Source organism: Talpa occidentalis, unplaced genomic scaffold, assembly GCF_014898055.3.
Source record: "Talpa occidentalis isolate TD23 unplaced genomic scaffold, MPIMG_talOcc4v2.1 talOcc4.8, whole genome shotgun sequence".
NCBI lineage: Eukaryota > Metazoa > Chordata > Mammalia > Eulipotyphla > Talpidae > Talpa > Talpa occidentalis.
The window spans coordinates 66,253,559-66,275,102 of record NW_023605194.1 but is presented as its reverse complement, the minus strand read 5'-3'; the positions used below and the strand labels follow the sequence as shown (position 1 = coordinate 66,275,102).

At 56.5% G+C, this 21,544-nt stretch overlaps 1 protein-coding gene across 1 annotated transcript; it reads right to left on the bottom strand.

The window, feature by feature from the left end:
* Positions 1–5,429: 5,429 nt before the first annotated feature.
* Positions 5,430–19,586, bottom strand: SCARF2 (scavenger receptor class F member 2). The gene is given in 13 exon segments (XM_037496272.2): positions 5,430–9,006; positions 9,008–9,240; positions 9,243–9,455; positions 10,235–10,387; positions 11,556–11,671; positions 11,864–11,981; positions 12,059–12,162; positions 12,818–12,946; positions 13,053–13,271; positions 13,385–13,904; positions 14,112–14,213; positions 14,298–14,356; positions 19,417–19,586. Coding segments are annotated over 13 exon segments (2,574 nt in total). The 3' UTR covers positions 5,430–8,568.
* Positions 19,587–21,544: the final 1,958 nt, after the last annotated feature.

The window sequence follows — 21,544 nt, the reverse complement described above, 5'->3', positions numbered from 1 at the left end:
TCGTTGTTTATTTTTGCACAATATTTGATTTCTCCCTCAGGTATAGTCCCCATAAATCTTCCACCACCACAGCCCCCATAAGCCGTTACCATAGTCCCATGTGCTCTTTCCTCTCCTGTTTTGACCCCTCTTCCTCCTCTTCTCCTGTTGTATGTCTCAAAAAAAATGGGCAGAAGAGCTAAAAAGACACCTTTCCAAAGAGGCGATGCAAATGCCCAACTGGTATATGAAAAAATACTTAGCATCACTTAGAATCAGGGACATGCATATCAAAACCACAATAAGATACCATCTTAAACCAGTGAGAATGGCCCATATTAAAAAAAAAAAAAAAGAACTAGCAACAACAAATGCTGGCAAGGATGTGAAGAAAAGCGACCCTCTTACAACTGTGGGAGTGCAAACTGGTCCAGCCACTATAGAAAGTTGTGTGGAAATTCCTCAAATTACTGCAAATGAAGCTACCATGTGACTCACTTCTAGGAATCTGCCCAAAGGACATAAAAACACGATTCAAAAGGAAACCTGCACCCCTATGTTCATTGAAGCACTATATACAGTAGCCAAGCTATGGAAAAAACCTAAATGCCCCCAAACAGATGACTGTATTTCCTCCCTTCTCACACCAACCACATTCACTCCTGGAAAGGCACAACGTTCCATTATGTGACTATCCATGGGTAGTACACACCTGCGTGGACCTTGAGGGGAGAGCCAGTGGACGATTTTACACAGAGCATGGAGCACGGCCCCACTGAGGGATCTGGTGACATTCTTATTACCTGTGCCCATGTAGGTCAGAGGCTGCTCAGCGCATCGGGTTATATAGCACCCACTTTGAGAAAATACTGTCACTTGGCATTCTGTCTTTTCTCACCTGGCTGTGCTAACTCTAGGGGAATATCTAGGCCTGAAACACTGCATCCACTGAGCAGCACCACCTGGCAAGAGAGCTGGGCTATGGCTGTCACAGTCAACCACTAGATGGCACTATTGTTTCGTATCCACCTTGAAGCCAAACTTGCAGGGCTGAAGGGCTGCAAAATTAAGGGCTTCCTTAATTTTCTAAATTCACTGGGGAGACCACATAGTAGACTGTTGTACTGGGAACACCCATAGTTAGGTGTTCCAAATGAATGCCCCTAAACTCACACCTCACCTCTCAAAAGACATCATACCATTAATAAAAAACCACTGGAAGTAACTGAGATGGCCTCCAGTTGGTGAATGGATAAATTGTGATTCATACAGATAATGGAATGCTATTCAGCACTAAAAAGAAATGCACTCTAGGGGCCTTCCCAGTGGTGCAGCGGTAGAGCGCTGGGTTGCGAAGCTGCCCGCGGCCTCTGAGGCGCCAGTTCGATCCCCGGCTGCTCCCCGGCCATCAGAGGAGGGTCCCACATGGCGCGCAGACCTCCCCTGCCGCCCGCTGCTCCCCTCAGCAGTGTACTTCGGTCCTTCTGCCTGCTCTGCTCCCCGCTCTGGCTCTGGTGAATTCTCTCACCCTCCCGAGCTTCTGACTGTACCCAGTGCATGTATAAACAAAACAAACAAACAAACAAATAAATAAAACATGCCTCTATTTAAAAAAAAAAAAGAAATGCACTCTAAAGCATGAAAAGATACGGTGACACCTTAAATGCATATTTAAGCCAATGTTAAAAGACTACATACTGTAGGATTCCAACCATATAACATTCTAGAAAATAAAACTGTAAAAATGACTGATTCCCAAGGGCTGGGAGGAGCAGGGATGAGTAGGCAGAGCACGAGAGGATGTTCAGGGCAACAAATCTACTGTGTGTGATAGTATGATGATGGACACGTCATTATACATTTGTCCAATACTAACTTCAACCTATTATGGTATAATGAAACAGAAGGATGGAGATTGATGCTTTGTCTATTTAATCAGATTTTAACACATCAAGGCCAACAAGCTGAATTCCTGATTTCACGTAATTTCTGGCATTCTTGAAACCCCAAGAGACTAGTTCCCATGGTGTAATGGTTACCACTTGGGACTCTGAATTCCTGAGTGACTAAAAGTTCCATGATTGCAAGAAATGACTGTTAAATCTAACCAGCTGAGCCCTGTAAATAACACTCAGACACAGCAATTGGATTTTTAGTTAATACCTGAATATTCACTTTCATAAATAACTGAGCATTAAAAATTTAAGTGAAAGTGTGTGTATGTGTGAGGGGCAGAGGGGGGCGGAAGACCAGGGAATGTCTTATGTGGGGGTGAATGTAATGAGGTCTTTGGGATGACTGTATCCTCAGGGGTGACTTTCTCTCCTGCAGATTGTGCTCCTCACTGTCACCACCCAACTACAGACATGTGTTTACATGACACCCTACCCAATGGCTGCCTCCAGGTCTGATGTTCACTATTTACACCAGGTTATTAGAAATTCACCGAGGTCCACGACTTCCCTTTAGCTGCTTTTTTATTTTTCTTTTGTGTTACATATGCTAAAAAAAACCCCTATAACATAAAAATTATCATCTTAGCCACTTTTAGGAGTACAGCTCAGTGATATTAAAAACGTTGCAGCCGGGCCTCCCTGGTGGCGCAAGGGGATAAGATGCAACGTATGAAGTTGTCTGCAGCCTCTGCAGCACGAGTTCGATCCTCGGCCAGCCAGGGAGCAACTCTCATGGCGCAGCAGACCTCTCCTATCTTGCCCACTGCTCCTTTCAGCAGTGTATTTCACTCAGTCTGCCTGTTCTGCTCTGAATCCTCTTTCCCCCACACCTCTGGCCTGTACCCCAGTTCTTGTATGCATAGATAAATAAATCTTAAAAAAAAATAAAAATAGGGCCTCCCTGGAGGCGCAGGGGTTGAGCGCTGGGCTGCGAAGCTGCCCGCAGCCTCTGCAACACCGGTTCGATCCCCAGCTGCTGGGCGAGGGTCCCACATGGCGCGCAGCCAGCAGACCTCTCCTGTCTCGCCCGCTGCTCCCCTCAGCAGTGTACTTCGGTCCTTCTGCCTGCTCTGCTCCCTGCTCTGGCTCTGGTGAATTCGCTCACCCTCCCGCGCTTCTGACTGTACCCAGTGCATGTATAAATAAATAAATAAATAGATAGATAGATAAATAAATAAATAAGTCTTTTTAAAAAAAGTAAAAATAAAAAATTGCAGCCATCACCACCATTCATTCTTCTAACTCTTTTTGATGAAACAGTAACTTCCAACTCTCTTTTCTGCCAGCTCCTGGCAGCTACCATTCTACTTTCTGTTGCTATGAATTTGACTAGTCTGAGCTCCTCACATAAATGGAATCATACAGTATTTGACCTTTTTTGTGTCTGGCTTATTTTGCATAGTGTAAGGTCCTCAGGGTTCATCCACGTTGAAGTAAATGTCAGAATTTCCTTCCTTTTTTAAAGATTTATTTTTATTTATTTATGCATACAAGGACTGGGGTGTAGGCCAGAGGTGCAGGGGTGAGAAGGTTCACCAGAGACAGAGTGGGGAGCAGAATAGGCCATTTACTGAAATACACTGCTGAGGGGAGTAGTGGGCAAGACAGGACAGGTCTGCTGCACTATGTGGGTCAGCTCCCTGGCTGGGAATTGAACGCATGCCAGTGGCTGAGAATAGCTTGATAGCACTGAGATTTTAACCCCTGAGCCACCATAGAGGCCCCAGAATTTCTTTCCTTTTTAGATTGAATAATATTCCATTCGTTGAATATACCATGTTTTCTTTATTCATTCGTCTGTCTATAGACGCTGGTTACTTCCACATTTTAGCTGTTGTGAAACTAATCGATTTTTTTTTATTCTATTGAAGTAACATCGGTTTACAACTCTGTATGTGATTCGAAGTCATAGGATCACACAACCTCAGGTACACGTCTCCATACCACAGCCTCCACCAACCATTCTCAGTCCTCACCCTACACCATTGGACCGCCTCCCCTCTTTGTTTTCCCAGCTTCCCCTCTCCATCTCATAGCTTCAGTTGCAGAGTGATATTTGTAGTGTTTGTAATTGCTTTTGTCTGACCCTTTGTTTTGTTTCTCTCCACCTTTAAGTGAAATATCTGGTAATTGTCTTTCTTCTTCTGACTTACTTCACTTAGCATTATCCTCTTCGCTTCCATCCCTGGCTAACTTCTTGACTTAAAGCAGGGGACTTCAGCCCTGGAGCTGGACTCATCTGATGATGCTCTCACCCAATGACGGCCTGTCCCAGATGAGCCCAGGTGGCACCATCCATGGTTGGTTACCCTCACCCTCTCCCGTACCTCATCCAGTGTCTTCTACTGAGATTTCCTCTTACTCTCCCGCTTGATCTCCTCTTCCTCCTCCTCCCAGACACCTGTCTCCAGGCACCCCACTTCTCCAGGCACCCCACTTTGGACTCAGTCTCTGCTCCCAGATCTCTGCTCACTTAATCCCACTCTATCCACCACTGTCCTCTGAAGAGACACTACCACCACGTGCCAGGACCTGATGCTCACTGAAGGAATGGCTTACATTTTAAAGTGTACTGACTGATGGTGTGTCTAAGCACCAGCTCACTCACCTGTTCGTAGCTCTGCCTGGCTGGCTGACCTTAAGGAAACCTCTGTGACAGCACAGTTCTGCCTTTCAGCCACATCTCCCAACCATCTTCCCGTGGGTACAAATTCTTAACTGATTTAAGCTCACAACAGACATATAGATACACAAACAGAAAAGATGAACAAACCACATACTCCGTCATGTCTTACCCAACAGAGACAAGACCAAATGACCAGTCCATGAAACCAAAAGAATTTGGTACCAGAAATCAACAAGACCTCAGAAAGAATCAAAATCAAATTCTTACCATGCTACCAATGGACAAGAAGTTGGACTCCCTGTGGGGTCCCTGGCTGCCAGGACGCTAGGGCAAAGTCCAATCCATGCCAGATTGGGGAATCAAAACCAGAGGGGGAAATGCATGTGGTGCTTACGGAGATTCTATTCAGGACACAGAGACAGGAAGAAAACTCACTAACTGGGAACACCTGCAAGGAAAGGGGGGCTTGGGTTTGTAGGGCAGGCACACAAAGGAGTTGGGAGGAAGGGCACACGTGGGGGCATGGTGACCCTTTGGGGGTTGCCCTTTCTCAGAACACAGAACCACTGCTGCCTTCCTAGAGCACAATATCTCGCGTCTGGCTTTAGGCTTGGTGGACTGTGTCTCCACTGAGTGTGTCTGTTGGGTGTGCTGGTGGAGGGTGGATGCGGCTGCAGAGTGTGCCTTTTGTAGGTCCATTGTGTGTGAGCATGTGTGTGTGCACATGCATGCACACGTGAGTGTGCCTGTGTGTGTTTTGGGATGGCTTCTGTAAGCCAATGTTTTTGTGCTGCAGGGTTGCGCCTGCCCTATGGTTTCTTTGTGGCCCACAGGGTGTGTGTGTGTGTGTGTGTGTGTATGTAGTGGCTGTCTATCTCGGTGTCTCTGGGTCTAGGTTACATATAGTGTTTCATGGAGTGGGTCTTTTCTTGTTTTTGTGTCTGCTGGAATGTGTGTGCGTGTGTGTGTGTGTCAGGGTAAGCATGCTACCCTATTCTCCTGTGGGCTGCCTATACATGTCTATTGCAGTGAAGTTGTCTCTGGTGTTTCTGTGGTTTTTTTTATGTATGTGTAGTGTCGCAGAGTATGTCTCTGTGCGTGTGCATTTTTTGAGTTGGAGAGGGAGTCTCTCATGTTTCTTTGTGTCCAGTTGGGTGTGTGGGTATATGTTGTAGTATGTGTGTCTGTCTTGGTACTTCTGTGGGTCTGGTGGTGTGTGTGTGGCTCTGTCTTTCTGTATGATGTATGTTGCATCCCCATTTGAAATTGGCTGAGTTTAGGCCTTCTCTAGTCCCACATTCCTCCTGCTCCTTTGTGCTCTGTGCTACAAAAAATATTTGCGTTTTCCACGACTCATAATTTTTCCTCCTCAATCGCTACCAGATGTGGGTCCTGTGGTCCCCATCCCCATGGCAACAGAGGTTCCAGCAGCTGTGGTTCCCTTTTGTGGCGCCTGCCCTGGGATCTGGCGCTGTGGCAGGCCCGAGGGGGTATGGTGGGAGGGGGTGACTGTGGAAGCAGAGGGATGTTGAGGGATCCCAGCAACTCCTCCCCAGTTGGCCACCTGCATAGTGTGGGGGGAGGGTGCTACTGGTAGACCGGGGTCGTTCTGCATTCAGGCCACAGCATTCAGCCCACAGAGGGGCAGGTGGCAGAGCTGCTGTCAGAATAGGAGGATATCTCCCTGTTCTGTGTGGCACCCACAGAGGGGTTCCTTAAGGCTAGAGCCTCAGACACCTGCACGGCTCCCACAGGAGGGGGAGGAAAAGCAATGTTGACATGACCACCCTGTTCCTCACTGGTCCAGACTGGGGAGAGAGGGGAAGCTAGAGCCAAGGGCAATGTGGCGCATTGTGGTGCTGGGGGGCACAGCAAAAGCCCGCTGCCCACCTTATTCCTCAGTCACTGCCCTGCTTCACTGGGCTCAGCCCAGCATTTCTCCCCTCGGGGGCGACTGTGAGTCTGTGGACACAACTCCAGTGGAAGCTGATGTGGCCCTTGAATGGATGGGAAGAGATGCAGAGCCATTGTTGAGAGGATGCCCACTGGCTTGAGATAAACAGCATGCCCTGGAGAAAGAAGTGCTGCTTGACTAGGCCAGATACAGAGACCGTGTATGCAAGCCTCGTCAGATGTCTCACCCATGGTATGAGGCCTTCTTCCCTCAGAAGACTGAGTCCCGGATGGGTCACTGAAGTTGGCCTCAATGTGGGATCCAGCCAGAAGGCAAGAGAATGGCCAGGTGAGAACCCTGAGCTGCCAGTCTTGGTCAGATTTCTGCATTGCCATGGGCTATAGGGCAGGGGTGGGGAGATAACTGGAGAATCTTAGTTGAATCTCTTGGTCAAAAGAGCTGAACATCAAAAGACAGGGAAGAGGGCCAACAGAGAGAGGCAGAGAAATGAGAGGGACCAGATGGACTTAGCTGTTGGAACCTAGTAGAAAGGATGGTGGGCTCCATAGAAAGGTAAGGCTTTATAGCTCAGAAAGGTCATCTGGGATGTACTCAAGGGCCAGAAGCAGAGCAGACACCAGGGGACAGATGGTCACACATAGAAGGCCAGGCCAGAGTGGGTATTGGCTGAGAGGCCAGGCAGCAAGCGGCTGCCTGCAAGGCCAGCCAAGACTCTGGGCCAGGCATGCTCCTTTCCCTCTCCCCCCCACCTCACCCAGGCAGGCGGGTGGATTGGTGAGTTTCCGCTGAGGACAAGGAGCCCATTGAGGCAGACAGCAGGGCTCTGTGTAGTGCCAGATTATCTAGTTTGTATCAGACAGGCCTGGCTGGAGGTTGTGCCCATGGCCCAATGCCCTCTGGTCCCGGTCCCTGATCCGCCCCAGCCACAACAAATGATTCTGAGCACACAGCATAAAGCAGCTGTCAGTGGTGAAAGTGCAGGTCTGAAGCAGCCCCGCACCAGCTATCTGCAGTCAAGTGACTCCGCCCCCTCTGTTTGTCTCAGGTGGCAAGTCCAGGATGAGGCATGCCAAGGTGGGTGCCCAATAAGGTTGACACACAAATGAATGAAGGGCAAATGCACACCACCAATGTCTATCATGGTCCTAAGAGAACCATAACTGGGCTCCCAGGCTCCACTTAGGTGGGGGTGTAGGGTGTGAATGCAGGCTGGAAGAGGGCACATGCAATTTCTTTTGGGGGACAGTCTTACTTGTACAAGGCCCAGCAGATGGGAAGCAGTCAGAACACTGAGGGGTGGGGTTAAGGCACTTTATTAAGAAAGCTTTGGCCAAGCCCCTGCTGGGATGAGCCCATCCTGGGGCCTATAAATACATCTCCTCAGGCCACTGGAGTTGTCCCTTGGATTCCGATGTGTGTGGGTGGTGGGAGGCCATCAAAACCAGCTGATAGCTGAAGGGCCAGTGCTGGTGGCACAGAGGTGCCCACAGAGGTGGGACAGCCAAGTCCAGGGTCACTGAGCCCCCTGAGGAGCAGAGACCAGCCCTCCTCCCCAGCTCCCAGTAACCAAATGCCCTGGGACTGGGCCCGGGGGAGTAGCCAGGACAGGTTCAAGGAAAGGAGCCTCCAGCCAGAGGCACCAGGCCCTGGCCAATGAGAGGCAGGCGGGGCAGAAGTGCTTCTGGCCTCAGCCAATGAGAAAGTAGCCCCAGTCAAGTGCAGGTTCGGCCAGCAAGAGGTGGGCTCTAGGTAGGACCCCCGCGGTCCTGGGCCTTTGAGATTCGGGCTGCTCGGGCTGCTCGGGCTGCTCAGAGCTTCAATTACTTGGCCAGTGGGGAGTCGCCCAGTAGACAACCGTAGGCCTTGACCAATGGGCTGAGCCTTCCGGCCAGAAGGCAAGACTCCAAATATTTGGGGCCTGAGCCAATGAGACACTGCCTCCCTCCAGGCTACCCGTGCCCGGGGGTGGGGGGTAGGGGGGTGAGGGGGTGTCTCAGAGACATCCTGGGAGAGGTCCGGAGAGCACGGAACGCGGGGTGACAAGCAGCGTTGCGAAGCCGAGGGAAGTTGCGGGCACCGCGGGCTGCCGCCTGCTACAGGGTAGGCGCGCCGGCCCTGCCCAGCTCGCCCGCCGCTTCCCGGCTCTTCTTGCGCGGGGGTTTCTGAATGGGGGTTTTCTTCCGGGGGGTGTCAGGCCCAGGTGGGCCAGTCGCCTCCTTCTCGACCCCCAGGACCTTGGGCTCGGGGACCGCGCGAGCCGGCGAGGCGGGCAGCACCGAACGTTTGGCCTTTTGCGGTGGCGCCGGCTTCTCTCGCGGCCCATGCGCGCCCAGGGCCCCCTCCGCGCGGCCCAGGCTTCGAGTCTTGCAGCGAAGCTCCGCCGCCAGCATGGAGGCCGCCTCCGGCGCGCTGAGCGGGGGTCCGCCAGCGTCCGTGGGCTCCGGGACTCCAGGGCCGCGGCCCCGCGCCCGAGCCCGCGGCGGCGAGGGAGCCGCGAAGGCCGGCCCCTCCTCCGCCAGCCCGGGGGCCGCGCGGCCGCGTCGCGGGCCTGGGGCAGCCCTGCTCCTCCGGCCTCGCGGAGGCGTCGCTGGGTGTCCGTTTCCTCTTGCTGGGACCGGGCGCGGCCTCGGGGCCCAGCGGCGGCGGCGAGGGTGAACAGGCGCCGTGCTTGCCGTGGATCCAGGACACCTTGGGCTTGGTGGCCGGGTCGGGTGGCGGCGGCTTCCTGCGCTCAGGCGAGGGCGAAAGCGACAGGCCTCCAGGATCCCCCGGGCCCGGGCCGGCCGGGCCTCGCGCCGGGCCACTCGCGCATACAGCGCCCCGCTAGGCCCTTCCACGCTGGACAGCGACCGCTCACTGTCGGAGGACGCGGGGAGGGGGGTCGCCTCCTCCACGCACTCTGCAGTGGTCAAGGACGTGGGGGAGGACGGCTCCGCAGGGCCGGTAGGGGCTTCCACATCCTGGCTTTGGCCTGTCGCCTCTGACAAGGGAAGAGCAGATCTGTCACCCACCCTCTCCTGGGAGAGCCGGGCTCCAACCAGCCGTAGTGGGCAAACCCTGGCCTCTCTTCTACCCGACTAGCTGCGTCCAGACTTACTGGCACACCCATAGCATCCACCACAAGCTTAGTTCCAATCCCAGTGCCATGAGCAGAGTCCGGGCCTAGGGTGTTAGCACCATGTCTAGCTGAAGCCCCAACCTTGGCCTAGCACAAATCCCCCACCACACCCCTCTGGAGGGGGGTCACCATCATCAAATTTGACCTCAAACACTTCTAAGGGGGTTCATAATCCTTCTTTAAGAAATAAAGCTTATGAAGCTTGGAGGTTAGTCACCTGCCCAAGGTCACCCAGAGAGTTGTCACTCAAGAGAGGTCAGAATCCAGCCAGTCTCCTTCCTGGTGTCTATGGACCAAGGTTTCAGGCGAAGTGTGCCCCCATATCCTATAGAACCTCCTCACCCCTTATGCCTACCCTCTTCTCTGCCACCTCCTACCAGGCCCAAATATTTCTCTCTGCTGATGTCCCCCAGAGGTGAGCCTGGGCTCTGGCTAGAGGCAGAGGAGCTCACCTGTTTCCCCAGACATAACCCAGCTTGGCCCCGAACAGCTCAAATCCAGCTCTGCATCAACAGCTGTGTCCAACCCCCAGTAAACAGCATTACCACCCCTCTCCCTGATGCTGTCTGTACCCTAGCACATTTTTTTTAGCTAGAACTTTTCACTGGGCTGGAAGGACGCTCAGGCAGAGTGGTACTCACCCTCGTGGGGCACACAGTATACAGGCCCTTCATCAGTGGTGTCGAAGGAGGAAAAGGAGGCCCTGGAGGACCATGATGGTGAGGGCTGCTCCAGGCCTGAGGGAGGCTCCAGGAAACTGCAGTTGAGTGTGTTATCCAGGTCGTGATGGGCCACTGGGGAAGGAGGGAGTCATAGCTGCCAGGGACCCCACCCTGCTCCAGCCTGTGCCCTCACTAGCCCTCCTGCCACAAACGATGGCGTGACCAAGACCAGCCCTACCCTAAGACAGTGGGTAGGACAAACAATTCAACAGTGGAGCGACACTAGACCAGGACTGGAGAACAAATGGGTAGAGGTGAACCCAGTAAAGAGAGGGAAGGAACAACATTTATACATATAAAGGTTCAATGTTACTGTGTGCAGCCAGATCCTGTAAAGGGTTGGCAGATGTGTTAGGGAAAGAGATAGTGCTAGGGAGAACACTTGGCTGGGTCTGGCCACCCAGGCCTATAAGTCATGCTTCAGACACTGCCTCCTGGCACCCAGGGAGCATTTGGAATATTTTTGAGCCCAAATTGCAATGACCAGGTTGCTCTTTGGTTCTGCCTACCTCAGCAGGCTATACCCCATAATGGGGGATCCCAACAGCTGACTGGTCTGTCTCCCATTCCACAGATGGGATGTGGGGTCCAGACCCCACACTTGTGTCCATAAATTCCACTCTGCTGGGTTTTCTCCAAGAAAGCCAAGAGGTTTTTTCAGCTGTCTTGATCTTTACCTCCTAGGACACTTTATCTCCTCCCCCTCATCTTGAGAAACAGGTGGGAAAGAGAGAGCAAGAGAGACCATGCCTGGTGTGTGCCATGCAGACAGATTAAGAGAAGCAGTACTGCCCCCTACACCTGGGTTCCGAGGTAGGGTGGGGGCTAAGATACCAGCCCGCCTACTTCACAGGAAGAACACAGGCGCTGCAGAGTATCCAAACAGTGCAGGATCCAGAGCGCATCCTCCAGCTCATTCCCAAGGTAGGAGTCCCAAGTGCACCTGCAGCTCCCCTCCAGGGCTTACAGTGTGCTCTTACAGACTGGAAGGGGGTTGCTCCACTGATGCAAAGAGAGGCCCCAAGGTCTCCCACAGCCCCCACACCTGCCTACACGCCTGGGACTCCTGCTTTACTCCCAGGGTCACCCGCACCCCCTCTATCCCTCCCTCTGGTTGCATCTCCTCACTCCAAACACTCAAGGTTCCCCGTTTCCTACACCGACCCCTTCACATTCATTTCCCAGCAGCCTCCAGCATCGGGAGGTTTTTTCCCCAGAGACCCCATGCCGGCAACCCTACCTACGACCTTGGGTAGCTTCTGCCTGCGGAGCGGGATCCGGGGCAACTTCATGCTAATGCGACTGAAGCGCCCGCACAGTCGTTGCGGCGCCTTCTTCCTCCCCAACGAGAGCTCCCTGCGGGGGCGGGGCCTGAATGAAGGGGCGGGGCTGGGACTAGGCCCGGGGAGGGAGGCCGGATCTCCAGCGCCCCGACGCGGCAGGGGGCCCTGAGCGAGAGAGGCGGGGCCCGGGCTGGAGCACCGGCCCCGCCCGGCCAGGTAAAGCGGGCCCAACCCTGGGGATAGCCGTGACCGCGTGGGGCCTCACCGGCGCGCGGGGTCCTTGCCGCGGCAGGCGCAGCAGCAGCCGAGCAGCGACAGCAGCAGGCCGAGGAGCAGGGCGAGCAGCGCGCCGGCGCCCATCACGCCCTTGCGCTGGTTGGTCTCTGTAAGGGGGCGCGGGATGAGCCCCGGCTCACATTCCTCTCCCACACCCCCGACAGAACTCCCCTCACCCACTCACCCAGGCGGCAGGCACCGGTGACCGGGTCGCACGAGTCTTCATGGCAACTGCAGATCTGGGCACAGTCCACGCCATGGAGTCCAGGCGGACACGTCAGGTTACAGCTGCGGGGGCGCAGGATCAAGGAGGGCGACAGCGGCTTGATGGCTCCGGTTCCACGCCCTGTTGCCAGCCAGCCCCGGTCCCAGAGCGGGTTCTCTAGCTCCATTCTCTAGGAATTGAAGTCCACCCCCACACCCCCAACCCTGGCACACTGGGCGATCACTGCTTTGGAAATGGATGTGTGCACAACCTGAGGGAGGAGGTCTGAGGGAAGGCTTGGCCGTGGTCACCCAGCTGCTGTGCCCATTTCTGGGGCTGCCATGTAGACTCTTGTGTACATGGGAGGAGGGGCTGCCAGATCAGACCCCTGGCCATATGTGGAGGTGCCTGCTCACGCTACCAGCTCAGAGTCACCTCGGCCCTACAGTCCTCAGGAGCCCACTGGTCACAGGCTGAACTGGTCGCCAGATCTCGCTGGAGTGCCGGCTCCACACCGAGGCAGGAAACTGCCCACAAAGAGCCTGCTGTCACTCCCTGAGGTAGTGGGGTAGGGGCTGTCACTCCCTGAGGTAGTGGGGTGGGCGTGGGGTTAAGACTGAGGACCAAGTCTGGGTCCCACCTCGTTGGCCACCACAGCAGTCAGTGCCTGGGTTCTGACTAGAGCGCTGGATCAGATACGTCCCCACCCCTAGCCCCTCTGGGTCCCCAGGCACTCACTGGGGCCCATGGACACCAGGGCTGCACAGGCAACGCCCAGACTGGAAGTCGCAGTGGCCGCTGCCGCAATCAGAGCACACGAATGCGCAGTCCTCGCCGTAAGTGCCATTGCTGCACTTGGTCTCGCACCTCGGAAGGCAGGGAGGAGGCGTCAACAAAACGGGGACGAATGGACCCCAAATATCACTGTGCCCTCCAGGGCTGGGGGTCTGCGATGCGGGCTCAGGCTGCTCACCGATCGCCAATCCAGCCCGCGTTGCAGCGCGTGCACTTGCCGGTGACGTGGTTACAAGCGTGACCGTCGCGGCATGGCGGGCAGCGGTGGCCACAGCCCTCGCCGTAGAAGCCTGTGGCGCACGGTTGGTCGCATTTGGTGCCGTTCCAGCCGGGCTCGCACGTCAGGCATCGGCCCTCTGCCACCGTACACGGCTGCTGGCCCTTGCACTGGCCGCATCTGGGAAAGGGGCGGGAGGCTAGGCGGAGCCGGGAGCCGCTGACCCCCCGACCCCCTGGCACCCGCGGCCCGCCTGCTCCCTCCACCCTCCTCAGCCCCGGGCCTGTGCTTACCGGCGGCGGCAGCCCAGGCCGTAAAAGCCAGCAGGGCACGGCTCTCGGCAGTACTTCCCGCGGTAGCCCGGCTCGCAGGCGCACGTACCATCCACAGGGTGGCAGCGGCCGCGGAAGCACTGACAGTAGCGCTCGCAGCGCGCCCCGAACGTGCGCTCCCTGCACTGACAGCGGCCGCTCTGTTGCTCGCACGGCGATGTGTTGCAGGCGCACTGATTATTGCAGCTGCGGCCCCACCACCCTGCGTGGCACAGGCACGCGCCCGTCTGCGGGTCGCAGCGCGACGTGGCGCTGCAATAGCACGCGCTGGCACACTGCGCGCCCCACCAGCCAGGCTCGCATCGACACGCGCCGCTCCGCGGGTGGCACGCGCCATGCTGGCACTGGCATGCATGCTCGCAGCGTGCGCCCCAGCGCCGCGCGTGACACGTGCACTGGCCCGTCACGTCTTCGCACTGCCCGTGCGGGTGGCAAATACAAAGCTCCTTGCAGTCGGGGCCCCAGAACTGGCGCGGGCACTCTACAGGGGAGAGTGAGAGGACCAGAGCGGGGACTCTCGTGAGACAGCCCAGACCCAGCTTGAACCTGCCCGCGTCCCACCCCCGGCTTTGGGGAACCGCCCCCAAACGGGACTGTGTGCTGGGACCAAACCCCACCCTACTCACAGGCCCCGCCTATTTCTCTAGGACCTCATCCCACTAGCAGCACCCTCCAGACCCACGCTCACTGGTGTCGCAGTTAGCACCGAAGTAGCCGTGCCGGCAGCGGCACTCGCCTGGCCGAACGCACACCTCGTTCTCCGAGCACGTGGAGTTGCCTTCACACACCGCTGCAGAGGAAAGGGGTCCAGACTGCCTTGTCTAGTTTCCACCTGCCCTTCCCTCTCCCCGGGTTTCCAAGATGCCCCACTCACCGATTCCACACTCATCCCCCTGCTGCCTCCAGCCGGTGCAGCACGTGGGTTCCTGGGAGCTGCAGACAGAGAGGGCACCTGAGCCTGACTCTCTTTCTCCTGCACCCTCTTCCAATCCCTGCTCTGCAAGGCTAGCAGCAAAGTCCACTAGACCTCTTTGCCTCTAAAGTTCCCATACTGCCCTTGGGAGGTGGTGACCTGTGTCCTTCCCAATGCCCACCAGGCTCGGTTGTAGGTTCAGACACTCCCTGAGTAAGACATACACAAATTCCTGTCACTGGCTCTGGGAGGCCACAGAAGGCAGATTACCAGCAGAGCTAACCTCCAGGAACTTCCTAGTTAGTGCCTTTTATACCTGAACCCCCCCCCTCCGACTTCACCACCCCCCTACTCCACTCTTCCCCCCACCCCCCCTCCCCGCCCCACCTAACTCCCATGGGTCCTCATCCCCATCTACCAGACCTGAGAAAACAGAGCCCAGGTGTCCCAGGAGAGGCAGCAGTGAGGTGGGGCCCGGGAGAGGTTCCCCAACCTCTAGGACCTGCTCAAGTAAAAGGGTCCAGGGCATCTCTGGAAGCTAGGGGATCAGCCAAATGGGTGAGGGGATCCAGATGTGAGGTGAACTGAACAGTGCCAGGACTGGCAGGACCAGGACACAACTGCAGGCCCAATTCGAGCTAAGCCAAAGGCAGATAGGCAAGCCGGTGTAAACACAGCGAATTGTTTGGAGGGGCAAGTGAGGAAGGAAAGTAAAACTGACTTCTAAGCACCAGGACAAGACTTGCAGGGATGAAGATATTAAAGCATCTATTTATACTTTTTACAATCTTATTTAATTTGGTTTTACAACATATATGACGTTACCTTGGTAGAAGGTTATAGTTTATGACTGTTGCACCCACAAAAGGGGGTAGCAGGTCATGTGGTCTCCAAAACCATGGGTTGGTAGGGTATGTAGACACAGGCTTGAAGGTCCTTTTCAGATGAACCCATTATCATTGGACAGGGTGCAGGTGAGGGCTGAGCTGGGATGTCCTCACATAAGCAACAGAGAGGAACTGCAAGGGCTAAACTAGGGTCTGCCTACATTTGGGGGGCACAGGAGGCTAGGAAGGAACAGATACTCAGGCTGTACATGCAGGTTCACAGGGTCTCATCAGATATGGAACTTCACCCAAATCCTAAGGAGTACAGACATTCACACTTTAAAGAAAAGGAATGTGCTTGTTCAGAAGGATCTGAATCTGGAGCCAGGATGTAGTGGTAGGAGGAAGTTAGGAGGGGACCTGAGGACCCTGGTGGGGTGAAACAGCTAGGAAGAGAAAGTCTGCCCCATATCATGGCCCACAAAAGATATGCTCCAACAATTCTCCAGCTCCAAACCATTCACCATACTCCACATGGCACCCCAACGCCCAGAGAGAGACCCCTCTCTTGGAAAGGGCTTGATTCTCCCTCAAGCCAAAGGTGTGGAACCCATAAAACCCAGAGCTGCGGGGAATGAGCCTAGCTTATTTTCCACAAATAAAACTGGAAATCAGAGACAGGAACATAAAACAGTCCTGACTTTTCCTGCTCCCAAAATTTGCACCCACCCAGCCCTACCCTAGGGCTCAGAGGTGCCCATCTGTGGGGAGACCCAAGTATGCGAGACCATCACCCTCCCACCTCTTCTGCCAGTTCTGAGCCGGGGTCTCTAGGTGGAGAGCTGCAAGTTCCTCCTACAGGCAGCCTGCTGGCATGACTGGCCTGCTGGCATGACTGGCCTGCTGGAAGAACCAGCTCCTGCCCTGGACAGACTGGCCCTGAGTCTCTGTGGTCAGGAGCCTGGTTTTTAGGACCACAGTTAGCTAGATTTTATGGCTACTTGCTTGGGCATGGAGCTTTCTCTAGCTTCAGACTTCTTATGTGTAGAATGGAGTCTGTGTTTGTTATGAACTAAGAGCTCAGTCAAAGCTATAGTCAGGTCTCCATCCATGCTGAGCAAGTTCCAGGGAACACCTGATTTCACAGTTCCCCCCAGAGTGGTGGTGACTAGACTCCACCCCAGCAGAGCTGACATGTGCCTGCAGGATGAAGCCCATGTGGGTTTCACCAAGAACATAAGGATTAGCCTGTGCGCAGCCACGTTTCCTTCTGATGAGACCTCAAAACTTTATGAAATTGAGATTTTTATGAAATTGGAGAAGGGTGGTCTGGTTCAGGGGGCTATTCCCACATTGAGTAGTAAGTCAGCAAGACCTAGATTGGGAGCCAAGCCACAGCCTGGGCCCAGATGCCTGAGCAAGGAGGCCACGCTGCAGGCTGCTCCTCTAGAGATCACTGTTACTATTATTGCAAACAAAGCCACTGTGATCTTAAACCTGCCCAGGCCACTGCAGCAAGCTCCCTAAGAGCTCAGCCATCTTCCTCCTGGCCTCCCCGAATTCTAACAACCCCCCTCTGCACTGGCCCTGCAGACAGAGGCCAACCTCATCACTTGTCTGGGTCTCCCCAGACCACCCTAATGGAACCAGCCCTCCTCAATTCAACACCTCTGCTTGCTCACCATGCCAGTATCTGTTCCCATTCGCTCCTCAATCCCTGCCATGACATCCGGGACCCCACCTGCCCTGCTCTCCTCCCAGTCCACCCCCCAGCTCCCAATACACTTCCTCCGGTTCCCACGCTCTTCCTCAGCTTTCTCCTCTCCTCTGTCCACAATAATTTCCTCAGGAAGCTCACTGCATCCCATTAAGACACTGACAATGCCCAGGGCCCTGCAGCAGACCCTCCCCCTCCAAACTGAACTCTTGGCCCCACCTGGAGTCTTCCCCATCTCGGGTAAGCCCTGTCCTTCCAGGCTGGAAGGCAGAAACCCTGCAGGCATCCCTGACTCTGCTCTCACTTTGTGTAGGGCACACCAGATCCACAAACACCTGGCTCTACCTTTCATACTAGATGTCGGATGGATGGACCACTTCTCTCCAGCCCTGCTTAGCCTGTGGGAACCACCTTCGCGCTTCCTGGTTTCTCCTCATTGACTTCCTAACTGGCCCCACTTCTGCCTCCCAGCTCCCAGGTCACCTGGCAGCCAAGCGATCAGACCCCAGCCTTCCTCTGTGCCCAGGGGTACCCATAGCCTCAGAGAAAGGGCCCAATTCTCAACAGTGGGCAGAGTCCTTGTGATCTGGCCAAGTTCATGCTCTGATCTCTGTACCATCTTCCTCCTGGCCTCCCCGAATTCTAACAACCCCCCTCTGCACTGGCCCTGCAGACAGAGGCCAACACTCATTACCTGTCTGGGTCTCCCCAGACCACCCTAAAGGAACCAGTCCTCCTCAATTCAACACCTCTGCCCCAGCACTTGCTGAATGTCAGACGACTAGTTGTCAGTCTCCTCCATGAACAGGGATGATTGTCTCCTGCTGTTGTATACATATATCCCTGAACAAAGTGAGGCCTGGGACATAGTAAGTGCATGGGATTTAAATGAGTGCACGCCCCCCTGGTCCTCCTGCATCCGGGGTGAAGAGACCCACTGTGGGAACATTTCCAGGACTAACCTGTAGCCTTAGGAAGATGACTAAAGAGATGGCTTGCCCCTGGGTAGGCAGTGCCCAGAGTGGCTGTGCTTCCCATTAACGAGCTACACACATGATCACAGTCATCCTCAACTCTGAGAGGTAGGGGCACCATCACCAAGCCCACTTCACAGAGGCAGAGGTGCCTGGAGAGGGCAAGTGGTTGGCCCAGGTCCACACTGGAGGGGAGAGGTGGCACCAGGATCTGAAACCCAAACCCTGGCTCTGGGCTACTGGAACTGGCCAGGTCTTCACCAGGAACTGGCCAAGTCTCCAGGCAAGGAACGGGAGAGACAGGCTCAGGCTCCCGACAGCTGGCGCCTGCCACGGGATCTCCGGGCACCGACCGTCATGGGGAAGCGGGGCTGAGGCACTGAGACCCGGCCTCGCGCCGATCGCGCCTTCCCTCCCTCCAGGCACCGCCCCGCCCGCCACCGCCGCTGCATTCCTGGGGCCAAGCAGGCCCGGGAGGCGGCGGCAGTGTGGATGCGAAGCAGATGGCGGGCCAGGCTGGCCCCCGCCCCGGAGGCGGGGCTCACAGCGGGGAGGGGTCTGCGCGCCTCGGGATCCGAGCTCGGAAACCCCGCGCAGCTCCTTGTCTACCGCGACCGCCAAGCCCCCAGACGCGGCCTCCTCCCGCCGGGTGGGTCAGGACGCCCCGAGGGGACCCTGCTAGGAGTCCCGTAGCCGCCCCTCCAGCTTCGGGCTCGGGCGGCACACCTTAACACGCGCCAAGGCACCCCTCGCACACCAGCTCCTTGCCCAGGCGCGGGAGATGCCCTTGACATCGCCCTTGCCTCTGACCTGCCAACTAGGTCTTCTGACCCCTGCGCCCACTCCTGGCGATACTGTCCTCCGCTCTTCGTCCTCCGCTGAAGGTCCTGGGCCTGCCATCCTTGGCCAGGGCCTGTCCCTTGTTTGTCCTGCTGGGTCCCCCAGCCGCTCCTCCTAGCGCCCCACCTCTGCTCGGCCCTGTGGTGCGCCCAGTATCCCCACCTGAGAGACCCACATCCTCTCCACCCAGTGCACATCATTGTCTTTTCGATTCCCGCTTCTGGGCCCCTCGGGGCACTAGCTCCTCCCTGCCCACCTCCATCGCCACGCTCCTAGCCGCGTGCACTCTAAGACACAAGTCTGTCCGCAGCACCCACTTCTCGAGGAGCTTCTCCATCTCCCCTCGACCCTCACCCTCCCTCCTGGCCGAGACACACTCGTGCCCGGGGGCTTGGCACATGCCATTCCTTCTGCTTCGAGCTCTTCCCGGGCTTTCCCCTCTGGCCTTCACAATCCGGATCAGGGTCCCTCTTTCTGGATCTGAACTCTCGGATACCGGGTCATCCTGCCGGCGCCCACTGCCTCTGGTCTCCCCGCAGCCGACTTCTCGCCCCGGGCATCCTCGGATGCACAGTCGTGGCACGGCGCCCAGCTCCGCCTGGAGCAGCCCGGCCGGTTGCCCGGTCGAAGGGGCCGGCGAGTTCGGCTCAGGGAGGTCCAGGGAGCCCCTCCCCGCCCCCGCCCCGAGCATGCCCCCTCCCCCCGTCCGGCCGGGCTCCTACCCCGGCGCGCGGCACACGTTGCGGCCGCGAGGGTTCAGCTCCTGGGGCGCCGCGGGGCCGGGTAGCAGCCAGAGCAGCAGCAGCAGCGGGAATGGCAGCAGCGGCGGCGGCGGCCCCCCGGCTCCCCGGCGCCGCTCCGGCCCGGCCCCCCGGGGCCCTGCGCCCTCCATGCGGCGCGGGGCAGGCGCGGGCGGGCGCGGGCGCGGGTGCGGCCGCAGCGAGAGCGGCCGGAAGCGGAGTGCGCGGCCGGGCGGGGGGCGGCAGGAGGGGCGCCGGGCCGGGCAGGAAATTCCACATCGGCTCCCTGATCCCGGGCCAGCCGCGGCCGGCCAGGCGGCAGCGCCCGCCCCAAGCGCCAGACCCCACCCTCCGGCCGTGCCACCACCCCTCCACGCAGCCCCCGCCCCCACGCGGCCGCCGGCAAACTTCGGGGCGAGCTTGCAGGCCTTCCGAGCGTTAGGAGAGGAGGAACCTTCGGGGCCACCGAGGAAATTCCCCAGCCTCGGCGCCTTTCCTCCCCTCCCCAGACACCCCACTGGAGAGGCCGTACCGCGCTTTCACTGAGCGGCCAAAGCCGGTGCGGGAAGTTGAGGGGGAGGTGAGGGTGTCACCCCCTTTCTCTCCTCAGGTCTCTAGCTCCTAGGAACAAGTGGGTTGGGGCGGCCCACAGATAGCCCACTACAAGGCCGGAAACCGGCCTCTGCTCCCCCACAGCGAGCCCTTGAAGTGCTCCAATGTGGGGTCACATCCACCTAAGCACCCAGTGCAATAGAAGCCTGCAAAGGAACTGCTGCAGGATGCTTCAGGTCTGTGGGGAGACCGTGTGAGCCCGAGGCCGACGGGAGGGGGTTTGCTTTGGAGGAGTTAGAGAGATGACCAGGACGTAGAATGGCCCAGGCATGGCGCCTATAGAAAGTGGAGGTAAACACAGGTAGGGCTTTACTTTAATAGGAGGCCAAGGGAGAGCTCATGCACTGAGACACCCCCCTTCCCCCCAATCCTGTCAAGGGAGAAAGGGAGCTGGGGAGCCTGGGAAAGGGACCATCTTTGAGAAGACTGTTGTTCTCATCAGAGGGAGAAATCCAGACAGTGAAGTGAGGGCTGGAGACTAGGGAGCTCTTGAATGAGGAGTAGGGAGATAGTACAAATCAGAGCGGCAGCAACCGGAAAGGTGAGGGGATAGTGGAAGAGAGGAATCCAGTCCGGGGAGAGCGGGGAGAGCGGGCGGGGAGCAGGGTTGCAGGAACTCTGGTCTGGGAAGCAGAGGAGTGCTTGTGGAGCAGGAAGGAGCAGGCCTGAGGATGGAACAAAATGGGCAAGGAAGCACTTGTCTTTTGAAGACTTGAGAACTGGCAGGGCAGCCTAAGCAGGGGAAGGACCTGAGGAGGCAGGAGGGCAGTTTCTCAGGAAAGGTCCCTTCCTTCCTCAGCTGTATGAAGGAGCCAACAGCAGTGGAGTATGGGGCTGGAGGAGGGGGTCTGTAACAAGGGCCACAGACAGGCCCAAGGCTGTGGGTATCTGGGCAAGAGGGCTAACAGCGCAGGCTGGCAGAGGGTGGCAAGGAGCCCCTCCCTGAACAGTGCTGGTGCAGGGTAGTGGCTAGAGCAGTGGGTGACGGGGGTGGGCTGGAAGGGGAAGTTGCAACTGTGAGGTCACAAATGCAAACACTTCTTGGCACAAGTAAACAGCCCAACCACTTCTGGGCAGCTCGGCTTGGGCATGACCCTGACCTCAGCAGCGCCCTCCCTGTGCTGGGGTCCCTCCCAGGGAGGCACACATTGGCTGCCACTAACAGAGGCCAGCAGAGGTCCATGTAACTGCAGTATCCATCCTAGAAGCTTGCGACAGCCCAGCCCCTGATTGAGAAACAGAGACCACGGGGCTGGAGGGGACACTCACCCCAACTGGACTGATTTCATGAAAAGGCACCTTAACTCCCAACACCTTCACCCAGACCTGCTCCTTACCTTAATTTTTTTTTTTTTTTTTTTTTTTGGTAAAGGGTACTACCTAGAGGATGTCCACCCCTCACACCCATCACTAACACCTCCTAAATGTTTCAGTGTTTTCTTTTTTTTTTTTTTTTTGAGGGGGAGGGTTGGGGGAAGGAAGTATTGCACTGGGGTGA